Raw genomic sequence first — 11,189 nt, 5'->3', positions numbered from 1 at the left:
ACTAATTATAAGAAAAATTAAAATGAAAAGTTCTGAGATTTCATCACATACCCAGCAGATTAGCAAAGTAAGAAATGAAGAAAATAGTCAGTGTTGGAAGAACTGGGCAAAGATGGGCATGTCCATACTGTTGGAATAGGAATTAGTCCAACCATTCTGAAAAGCAAATTTAAAATTCCGAGAAGTAACTAGAATCTTTATACTTTTTGACCCAGAGACTCCACGGGATATATGTCCCATGGAGCAATAATTAAAAAGAAATTGCCTGTATACACTAAAATATTTATGAGGGCACATTTTGTCATGGCAAGAACTAGACAGAAGCCAATGCCCATCAACTAGTAGGTGTTTTAAAAAACGATGGTCCATGAATGTAATGGACTGTTACTGTATTGTAAGAAATAAAGAATTCAAAAAAGTATGGGAAAACTTACATGGATTTATGAAAAACGAAGTAAGCAGAACCTGGAAAACATTATGCACAATGATTATAATAATAGGAATGAAAAGAACAATGACAGGAAAACCAAATTGAATGGTGTGAAATATTAATGACCAAAGTTGGCTCCAAAGAAGAGTAAAAAGTCACATCATGTGCTTCTTTGCAGAGGCCCACATGGGTGTGGAACATTACTGATGATATTAGACTTTTTCTGAGTCTAATCTATTGATTAATTTTACTGTTTTTTTTTACTGCTTTTTCTCTTCCATATTCCTTGCAATAAGTGATATCTTTTTTTAAATATAAATTTGTTTAAAAAAAAGTAACCACCTACTTACCTACACACTGAAGGTCCCAAATGGCCTAGATCCCTGCCAGTAATTGGTATGGGTATGAAGAAGCAAAAATAAATACAGTGAAAACATAACTATTATCCTGCATGTTTGGAAGATTGGATACATCCATTTGTAGTTAACTGAGAGTTAATTCTTATCTCAGGTGGTCTAACTTTTAAACCCTTTTTCTCCCCCATCTTTAAAGGCTTTTAGGTAAAGGAAATAGTCATCAGTAATGTAGGGCTGCCTAAATGTACCAAGGCCTTAATCCCTTCCTGCTTCTAAACCTATTTCTTGTCCTCCTTTTCTTCCTTCTAGAAACCCTGGGGCCAGATCAAAAGCTTCATTTGGGGGTTATCAGGGGTGTGAGATTTTTGGCCTTTTTAGTTCGTCAGGGATAACCTGGCTTGTGTTCTATTTATAGTGTCCTGATAGGTTGCTTTAGAAATGAGTGAATAATAGCATAATTGTACATTTAGTGTTAGAAGGCCTTAAAACCTTTAGACTAAGAACTATCCGGTCCAGCCTTCTCATTTTACAGAGAGACCCTTAGATGTTAAGTCATTTGTTCAAAGTTATATAGGTCATAATGGTGGAATTTGAACCCAGGTCCTATGACTCCAAAGTGGAAGCTCTTTCCACTGTCCCACACTGAAGGCAACCCCACATTCTCAAACATTGTACCAGTGGAGCACAAGCTAGAAAGGCTTTGAGTGCAGGCTTGATGATGGACAGTATGTGTGCCTTTCACAACATCGCCACCACTGAAGAGACTTCAACAACAGCATGACCTTGGGGAGATTTTCTTTTCTGAATGCATTTATTAAGCACCTGCTTGGTGGCAGGCAGTGTGCCAAGTGCTTTTACAAACATCTCTTTTGGTTCTCATGACAGCTCTGTGAGGCAGATGCTATTATCATCTCCCATTGTTTAAGTTGAAGAACTGAGGCAGAAAGGGGTTAAGTCATCCCACCCTACCCCCCCCCCCCAGGTCATACAGAAGAAAAAAGTCTTAGGCAGGATTTGAAGTTGGGTCATCTTGACTCTAAACCTAGCACTCTCCTGCTCCCTCTAGCTGCCTCTGAATTCTTTTGTTGGGACCCTCAAAAATCACCTCCCCCATATTGTAGGAGGCTGCAGTATATGTTGGGAAGGAGAGGGTACCCACATTGGAAATCATGGATGCCCAAGCTTAACTCCAAAGAAGAAAGTTCTTGCAAAAATGCTCTCCCCTTCTTTGCAGAGGAGGTAGGCTGTGCTTGTGCATATATTGGCAGACCCAGTTACTGTGTTGGTTAGTTTTAGAAACTGCCTTTTCTGTGTCTTTTTATTTTCTAATTTTTGTTGCAAAGGATGGAGGTAGAGAAGGGTAGAGGGATATATCTGGAATTAAGGTGGTATAAAAACATAAGGTATCAGAATTAAAAATAAAAAGAAATCAAAGATCTTTAGGGATATTGAAGTAAGCATGAATAACCAAGGTCTAGGATAATAATAGTGATTTCTTATTGTTCTCCTTCCAGGTCTTCAATGAAATTTACCCCGTCTGGACCTATTCCTATTTGGTGCTGCTGTTTCCTGTATTCCTCGCCACAGACTACCTCCGATACAAGCCTGTCATCCTGTTGCAGGGATTGAGCCTTATTGTCACATGGTTCATGCTCCTTTATGCCCAGGGCCTGCTGGCCATTCAGTTTCTGGAATTCTTCTATGGTATTGCCACAGCCACAGAAATTGCCTATTACTCCTACATCTATAGTGTGGTGGACCTGGGCATGTACCAGAAAGTCACCAGCTACTGCAGGAGCGCCACCCTCGTGGGTTTCACTGTGGGCTCAGTCTTGGGCCAGATCCTGGTCTCTGTAGCGGGCTGGACCCTGTTCAGCTTAATCGTCATCTCCTTGACCTGTGGGTCAATAGCTTTTGCCTTGGCCTGGTTTCTGCCCATGCCACAGAAAAGCCTCTTCTTCCACCACGTCGACCCGGCCCGCCAAGGAGTGAATGGCATCAAAGTGCAGAATGGCGGCATCAGGAACAGCCCAGCCTCCAGTCATCTTCCTGGCTGGGAGGATATGGAGTCAAAGATCCCTTTAAATACGGAAGAACCTTCTTCTTCTGAAGAGCCGGTAGGTGGAGTCTGTGTTTTCAGGGTGAATATGTGGGAGATCTATGTCTTCTGAGAAAAAGCAAGGCAGTATTTAGGGCAATTTTTCCCTTCTAATTGTGAAATATTCACACATTTCTCTTAATAAGAAATTTTGGGTAAAGTTGATGTAGCCATATCTAGGAGAAGAGGTTGGGGGGAAAGTTAGGTCACCTGTATTGCCAGGCCTAATAATTTCTTTTCTAGTATATTCCTTAAACCTTCTCACATTTACTCCTCCAAATAGCCTAAATAGCTTTCCCCCGTCACTGCTAAACTTCTGAAAGAGCAGTAATGGGTGCTTCCTGCCTCTGCTTGTTCCTCACCTCCTCACTTCTTAATCTCTGGCCACCTGGCTTCTAACCCCACCAGTCTGCCAATAACTGCCTTCTCCAAGATTCTAATTTCTGCTGACATCATCCTTGTTTCCTCAGACTTGAACCATGTAAGTCCTCTTTAATGAGTCACATAAGATAATGTGTGTTGATTGTTTAGCATGGTGCCTCTGCCTGGCATTTAGGTAGGTACTTAATAAATGCTTCCACCCCTTTTCCCTCCTTTCCATCTCTGTCCCTCTCTTCTTCCTTCCCCTCTCATCCTACACATCCATTCATTTGCCAGATGCTCTCATCTGCTTCCATAATTTCTCTTGTATTCTTCCTTTAGTCTTCCCTTATAGCAGCCAAAAGAATCATCCATCCTACTAGAAAAGTCTGCTTCCCAGAAAAGGGAAAGGCCTGTGAGCTGAAGCGCTGCCTGTCATCCTTGTCAGAATTGATAGAAGTAGTGTAATCACAAGGGGCAGGCCAAGTGAACAAAGAAAGGAGCTTGGGCTTGCCTGGGGAAAAAGGAAATCATTTCCCCTCTCCTGTGGACTGAAGGTACCAGCCTCTCCTGGTTCTTCACTTGGTATCAAAACTCTGTCTTTACAGGGTTCAGCTTGGCCTTCACTGGATCAGTACTGGCTTTCTTTGTACAGAGTTGGGAAATGAGCTATCTACATTCCACCTATTTAATTGGGCTGTATTTATTCCCTACAAACAAACCTGTTGTCTCTCTGGGCTGTGGGAGGGCAGCTGTCCTGTTCTGGGCACTCCTCACGATGGGGTAGCCTGGGGCTGCGAGCTGGAACCTCACCCTTTGGGATCCATTCAGACCCTTCCCTTGCCTTGAACATGCCCCCGTTTTCCCTGGCCCATTGCAGGCTCAGTGGTCTAATGCCTGACCAATAGGCTAGACTAGAGGTGAGATAGATGAGTCTTAGTGACTCTACCTCCTGAGACTCTTAGGAGGAGAAGGGAGCTTAGGGCTAGGCCAACCCTTTAATTAAAAGATAAGGAAACTAATACCAGACCTGGTGAAGTGATTTGCCTAAGGTCCTCAGCTCCTGATACTACTTGTGCCACTCCTCCTGATGACCTGCTGTGAGCAGCTTCAGTCAAATTGATATGGACTTGAATGACCAATGAAGTAGAGACCAGCCTGTTTGGTGATGTAGAGTTAAGGTTGAGGCAAGAAGCTGGGGAAGATAATGGTTTGATATAAGTCACACACTGTACTGGGGGCAAAACTGAAGGTTTGAAGTGTGTTTGGAATGTGGATGATAATTGTGTGTGCAAGGACTTGAGCAAAATGTGAATCTTGTAGAAAAGCTACCTTTTAAATACAGCCCTTTGGACTCTGTCCCAGGGGTTTGGAATATGGGGTGATAAAAGCATAGAATTACAATATGGTGCTTGGTGAAGAATTCTAGAAGCAGAGGAGGAAAGACATTGAAGAACCCAGAAAAGGAAAATGTTCTTGGGCTGGAAGCCAGAACCTGGAGGCCTCATTTGGGCTCTGCTGTTCAGTTATGGCCTTGGAAAACTTCAGCTTCCTTTTCTGTGAAACATCAGGGGCTAAAGGAAGGGGTTGGATTGAATAACGATAGTCTTAGAGATGAAATCGCCCCAGAGAATGAATGAATGAATGAAGTTTTTATTAAGTATTTACAGGGGTGCAAAGCCCTGGGCATGTAGAGAGCTAAAGAAGACAGTCTGCTCTCTAGGAGCTCCCATTCTATGCATAAGAAATGTTTCAGCATCCAGACATGGTGGAGTGGCTTGCCCCAAACCTGATGGCTCATTGACTCAGAATTGGAAGAGGCCTTAGAGTTCATCCAGACCAATCCCCTCATTGTATAGAGAAATACCCAAGGTCATATAGGGAGTCAGTGACAGACAGGATTTGAACCCAAGGCCTCTGACCTCCCCAATGGAGCATTATTTCCACTCCACTTCTGGACAGATTCTTCCTCCTAAGTAGAGTTGGTTGGGCTTAAATATGTGTCTGTACGTATTTGCGTGTGTTATATACATATATATGTATATATATGTTTGTGTGGGCATATATACTGGTACATGCATATACATATATGTCTATAAGTATAAGCATATGTATACATGCATGCCTGTGTATGTATACATATATACACATTGTAATAGCTTAAAACTGTACTATGGCTTTGAGAATATCCCTTATGTCCCCAAAGCTGATGGCCAAGACATCATTTGAAACAACGTCCTGATGCTCAGCTTTCCTCCTCCCTTAGTTGTAGGGAGAAGCCCGCGGCTGGCCCCGCTTGGCCTCTTGGCCCCATTATTTCTCTGGGCCTGAGGATTCTGCCAAATGCAGCACTGTCCATCGGTTTGCTATTCATTCACTCAAGCTTCTGGACATAGCCTGCAGTCGGTGTGGGGGGCACAGCGCGTCCTCGAGTGTTGCTGGGTTTCTCCCGGGAGGCCTCACGGGGGTGGCACCATTTTAAGAAGAAAGACAGCCTTGGATTTGATGCGATTCCTTTTCACAACTCAAGGACTAGACTTTTAGCTTTGCTGCATAATAATAAAGAGGAAAGAGAGAGGCGTGGGAGGGTTGGGGGGCCATGATGGAGGGGCAGACCGTGAGTGGTCAGAACCACCCTACCTTCCTCTCTGTCCACTGTGGGTAGAAGGAATGACCTGGGTGTGCAGCTTCCTGGATGGAAGTAGTTAGTGTACAAATAAGAAATGTACCCTGTAAGGGCCTAAAGTCTCTACGGGTCAGTTCTGGCTAGCCAGCTACAGAGCCATGCAACTGGAATTGAGGTAATACCAAGACTTCAGAAAACATTTGGCAAGGATGGAGCTCAAGAGAAGAAAGAGGAAAGAAGGCAATAATAAGCACTTGTTCAGCATTTACTATGCTTAAAGTACTTTACAAACATTATCTCATTTGCTCTCCAGGACAACCCCCGGGCATAGGTTTTGTTATTATCCCATTTTGCAGTTGAGAAAACTGAGTGAACTAGAGGTTAAGTGAGTTGTCCAGGGTCATACCTATTGTAAGTGTCTGAGGTCAAATTTGAATTCAGGTCTTGCTGAGTGCAGGCCTACTGCTCTATCCACTGTACTGAAATGTAACTGGGGGATCAGAATTTTAAAATATCAGAACCTGATAGATAGAATCTGAGAGCTGGAAGGACCCTAGATCCTATATTTTATATGTTCTCCTGTGGTGCATTGTACTAGGCATCTAGGTGTGCTGGGGAAGTGATAAATGAATGATTTGTAAAGAAGCTGAACATTAGCCCTTGCTCAGTGTTACAGCATGAGAGGTAATGTGAGGTCATGGCAGAAGCTCTGGCCTCAGAGCCAGGAAGAGCTGGAGAAATGGGTTGTGTGACTCCAGGAAAGACCCTTGTCCGCTCTTAGGACAAAGGTGCAAAGAAGGAGCTTACCAGTATGGGGAGTCCCCTATACTATGAAATCACAGGTGCTGCCCTCCCTCTGCCAGTGCCCCTTTATGGATAAAATTAGAAAGTTTGGAGAGGCAAGAAAACAAAAGTGTTAATAAGCAGAAGTCAGTGAAGCCAGCCCCACTTGATTTAGCTGGAGCATCCGCTCCCTAATATCAAAGAAGGCAGAGATAGCAATAATCGCGCCATTTGGAATTTACTTCGATGGGTCCTATGGTGTGTTGGGTTATCAAAGTTTGAGAAATAATTTAAAGGGCCCAAAGGCATTACAAACCAGTGTTTGCGTTGTCTTAAATTTTAAAATTAAAAATGCAACTAACTGAAACAATTCTCCAGCGTACTAATAAAACATACCAAGTAAAATCAGGTCAGGTATAGGAAAAAAATGCAAGTCATTGTTGAGCATTTTCAGCAATGAGCTTTCCTATCCACTGCTTTTCCTGGGTCTAAAATGTGATATTGATGCCAAGTAGTCATTTCCTTCCCACCATCAGCTCATAATATTGATAGAATCTAAATCCACCATCTGAAAACTATAGGTTTTCCCTCCTTCCAGCATCACGTATTTGAGTACCATGAGTAGAAGACTTTTTTTTTTTTTTAATACCACTTTAACAGCTCAGCTCTAGCTTCAGAGTTTCCTTGGGAATCTCGGTTAAGGTGAAGGGTTCCCCCATGGCTACGAATGTCAGAACCAGGGTCATGGAGCTGACTAAGAGCCATTCCACTTGGCTCCTTGGACTCTTTTTCCTGGGATTCCGCTTTTCCTCACTCTGGTTCTTATTTCAATGATACTATTACCAACCATATTATGTTGAAAACAGATTTAGAACACATTTTTATGTGCCTTTCTCTATCCCACAGAGGAAATTAAAATATTTTTTTCAAAAACTAGAACAATCCAAAGTCAAATAATTAAGTTAAGTAGGGCATATTTGGGAAATGAAATAAGACTTCAGGGAGCTGGTTATAGCCAATATTCTAAATGCGTCCAGTTTTGATCATCATTTAAATAGATATAATTTTGGCACCCACCGTCTTATTTTCCTCCAAGAGTCACTGGAATGATCCTGCATTGACCTTCTTTTTCAAAGGTGCCTTGGGGAGGTGGAGCTAGGGAGAATGAAGGCCATGTGGGGTGAGGAGAGGATGGGCAGCTGTGCTGTCCCTGGATGGGGATCGATTGGGAATGGGGGAGTGAGAGCCTGGGGGTGGGGGGCACAGCTGCTCTTCTCAAGTGCCTCAAAGGACTGTTTCATGGAGAAGAAACCTGCTCCCTGCTCTGTCCCAGAGGATGGAACAGATCATCGAGTTAGCAGAGGCAGGTTTCCTGTTGATGGGAAGAGAATCTTCCTCCTCTGTGGAACTGCTCTGAAGGGGCCCAACCTCCTGTCTTGGTGTGTGTGCCCAGCCCCTCAGGAATGCTTGTAGACGTGTTGATCCTGTGCTTTCTGTCCCTGGAGGTCCAGTTTAGAAGAAGACAAAGCTCAGGCCCAGAGAGCAGCATCTGGTCACAGAATAAAACCACATTAGAGGCCTTGGAGGTCATCTAATCCAAACCTCACTTTACAGGTGAAGAAAAGGAGCCCCCAAAGATAAATTGAGCCATTTGTCCAAAGTTTTCTCTTTACGACCAAGGACAACCGGGACCAGGAGCCCCATCATTTCCCTCTTGCCCAGAGCTCCGGGGCTCTGGGGCGGTGTTCTCTGAACAGTCCTACCCTCTTTCCGTCCCAGGGAGAAAGCAGAGTTCTTGTCTGTCTCACTGCCCTGCTGGTGCCCTGGTTGCTGCCCAGGCCTACATGGCTTACACTGAATTCTTGTCATCCCCCGCCTCCTGCCTTCCTTGTCAGGCTGTTCTTGCCTCCCTTCACACCCACCCCAGCCTTTCCTCCAGGTCTGAGTTTACTCCTTACAAATGAACCCCCACACAAGCAGCCCTGGAAGGCCTTGGAGCTCAGCAGCCCCCAGCTTTCTTCTCCCCGCCCCATTGTACCTCCATGTTCACGGTGGCACAGAGACAGTCTTCGGCCTGCTTTCTTCCCCCAGCACCTGAGGAAAAGATGGTTAAAATGGAGCCTCTGCATTCCAGGACAGTCTAACTCAGAGATCTGGCTGTTGAGAGAGGTCTGGAGGCCACATGGCAGTGTGTACCTCTGCATGAGAATAGCTGCCCAGAAGGAGGAGAACCAGGTTCATCTGAGCACTGGCCAGTCTTACAGTCATTAAGGTGCTTTATTATGAGGCCTTTGCCCAGGAAGTCCTCCTTTAGGTGCTTCTGAAATTCAGTGGACTTTGCTGGGTTAAGGCCCACCCTTGTTATTTAAAAATCAAATTGCCTAGACCCCTGGTGAAAGCTTTCACTTCTCATCCACCTTCCTATTGGGTCCCCTCGCTGCTTCCTTTTCCTGCTGTTCCCATTCTTGCTGTGCTCCTTCAGTGATGCCGGCGTTCAAAAACCCCCCAACAGGTTCCTTGAATGCTGAGAAAATGGAAGCACCTTAGAGTTCTGATACAAAGGAATGAGCTTCAGACAAATATGCAGCGAACACTTTGGGGGTTTTCTTTTGAAGTTGGGAGAGGCCAGGCAGGCAAACCTCATCATAAGTCCCCTGGATGGATGACTAGCGCCAGCCAGTGATGTTGACTAATGAACCCTGGCTGTGGGTGGATACTAGTGCTTTGTGTACAGTCAGTGGGAAACAACAGCAGACCATGTTTCATCAGGGACACGGTATTGGTCTGGGATGAGCTTGGAAAATTCTTCCATTTCTGTCTTTTAAGATGTGGTTTTAATATAAATGACTTTTTTATCAACATTCTCTTATGCCTCCATTTTATAATACAATCCTATGATGTGATTTGTTGTACTGATTGTTTTAATAATACTGAACCAAATTTTTATTCCCAATATGAATTTTAATTGATCATATTGAATATTTTTTAATTCAGTTCAATAAGAATGGATTCAACAAGCATTCATTAAGAAGTTGCAATGTGCCAAACATACCAGGATGTACTCTAGGAATACAAAGATGAAAACAAACCATTTACAGCGATAAATATAAAATAAATACCAAGTAATTTGTGGGTGGCACACTAATAATTGGGGGGATTAGGACCCCCAGAGAGAGAGAGAGAGTGGGGGAGGGAAGGCATTCCAGACATGACTTGTGACCCAGAGATGGAATTTTGTGTACAGTGATCTCAAGAAGGTCAGCGAGACTGTAACAAAGACTACATCAGAAGGAGTAATGGGAAATCATCACTGAAAGATAGGAGCCGAAATCTGAAGGACTTGAAGTACTGAACAAGAGTTTCTAGTTTATTTTTGCAATACTTGGGAGGCACCAAAACTTCCTGTGGAGGATAATGACATTGCCAGGCCTGCACTTTAGAAGTATCAGTGTGGCCGATCTTAAAAGGCTCTCCATTCCATTGTTTAGGCTCTCCATTTCATGATTTGACAAATTAAATTCAATTTGTCACATGTGTTTTGAAGCATTTGCTTTGGCACTCTATCCACTTTGTTAGTATTTTACTTTATACTCCTACTATTATGCACTGATACTACTTGCCTATATTTCTCTTTCTCTTCTCTATTCTTGCCAGGTTTGGGGACATAACCATGTTTGGCTTCTAGAAAGAATGAGGTAGAATATAATCCCTCACTTTTTTGAAATACTGTACAGAATGGGGCTGAGTCTTGGAATGTTTGAAGGAATTCATTGGAGATGAATTGTTGATTGATTTATGAAGTTCAGGGGCTTTCTAGTCCACTCCAGACATGAAAAAAGAATCCTCATCACAACACACTCAGTTAGTTGGCATTAAGCCTTTGCTTGAAGACCTCCTAGAAAGAGGAGGAAGACCTCCCTTCTAAGGTAGCCCATGCCACTTTTGTACAGTTCTAATTGTTAGAAAGTTTTCCTTAGATCAGGCCTAAATCATGGGCCTCCAGAACCTGTGAACTTGGATGGGGCAAAAAATACATTCTTTTTTTCCCAAACCTCTACCTGAAATTTAGCATTTCTTTCTATCATGGACACAACAAGCCACAGTAGTATTAATCTTCACTAGCATGTCAGAGAGGGCCAAAACTCAAAAAAGGTGAAGAAACCTCAGTGTGAGTGACCTGTGAGGTTCCTTTCACTTCTAGCATTCTGGCTCTTCAAAGTCACTGGCTGGTCTGAGCTTGCTAGGAACCAGTTCAGTGACCTTTTTCTCTATTGCTTTTACCTTCACACCAGCCCTGATACACAGCCACATCCCAATGAAAGGGATAATAAATTCCCCAGAAATTCACATGTATTTGAATTTGCAGTTTGAAGTCATCATTTCTCCAGTGCAATGGACCTATGCAGTAAGAATTTAATTAATGTCATTTTAGGAGGTTCCTTTCAATTCATGGAACCTACATGCATAAATATCTGAATATACAAAATAGGTAATTTATGGTGGAAGTGGTCTTTACATTACAAAAGGATTCACTAT

General features: G+C 43.3%; 1 protein-coding gene across 1 annotated transcript in view; it reads left to right on the top strand.

The window, feature by feature from the left end:
* Positions 1 to 11,189, top strand: part of SLC19A2 (solute carrier family 19 member 2) — a 28,639-nt gene that overhangs the window by 6,647 nt on the left and 10,803 nt on the right. Inside the window, exon 2 of the mRNA XM_001364588.4 lies at positions 2,301 to 2,903. Within this exon, the coding sequence (XP_001364625.1) occupies positions 2,301 to 2,903 (603 nt within the window). The remainder of the gene's footprint in view (positions 1 to 2,300; positions 2,904 to 11,189) is intronic.

The sequence above is a fragment of the Monodelphis domestica genome, chromosome 2 (assembly GCF_027887165.1).
Source record: "Monodelphis domestica isolate mMonDom1 chromosome 2, mMonDom1.pri, whole genome shotgun sequence".
Lineage (NCBI taxonomy): Eukaryota > Metazoa > Chordata > Mammalia > Didelphimorphia > Didelphidae > Monodelphis > Monodelphis domestica.
The sequence above is the reverse complement of the archived record's forward strand: the minus strand, read 5'-3'. Positions and strand labels throughout refer to the sequence as shown.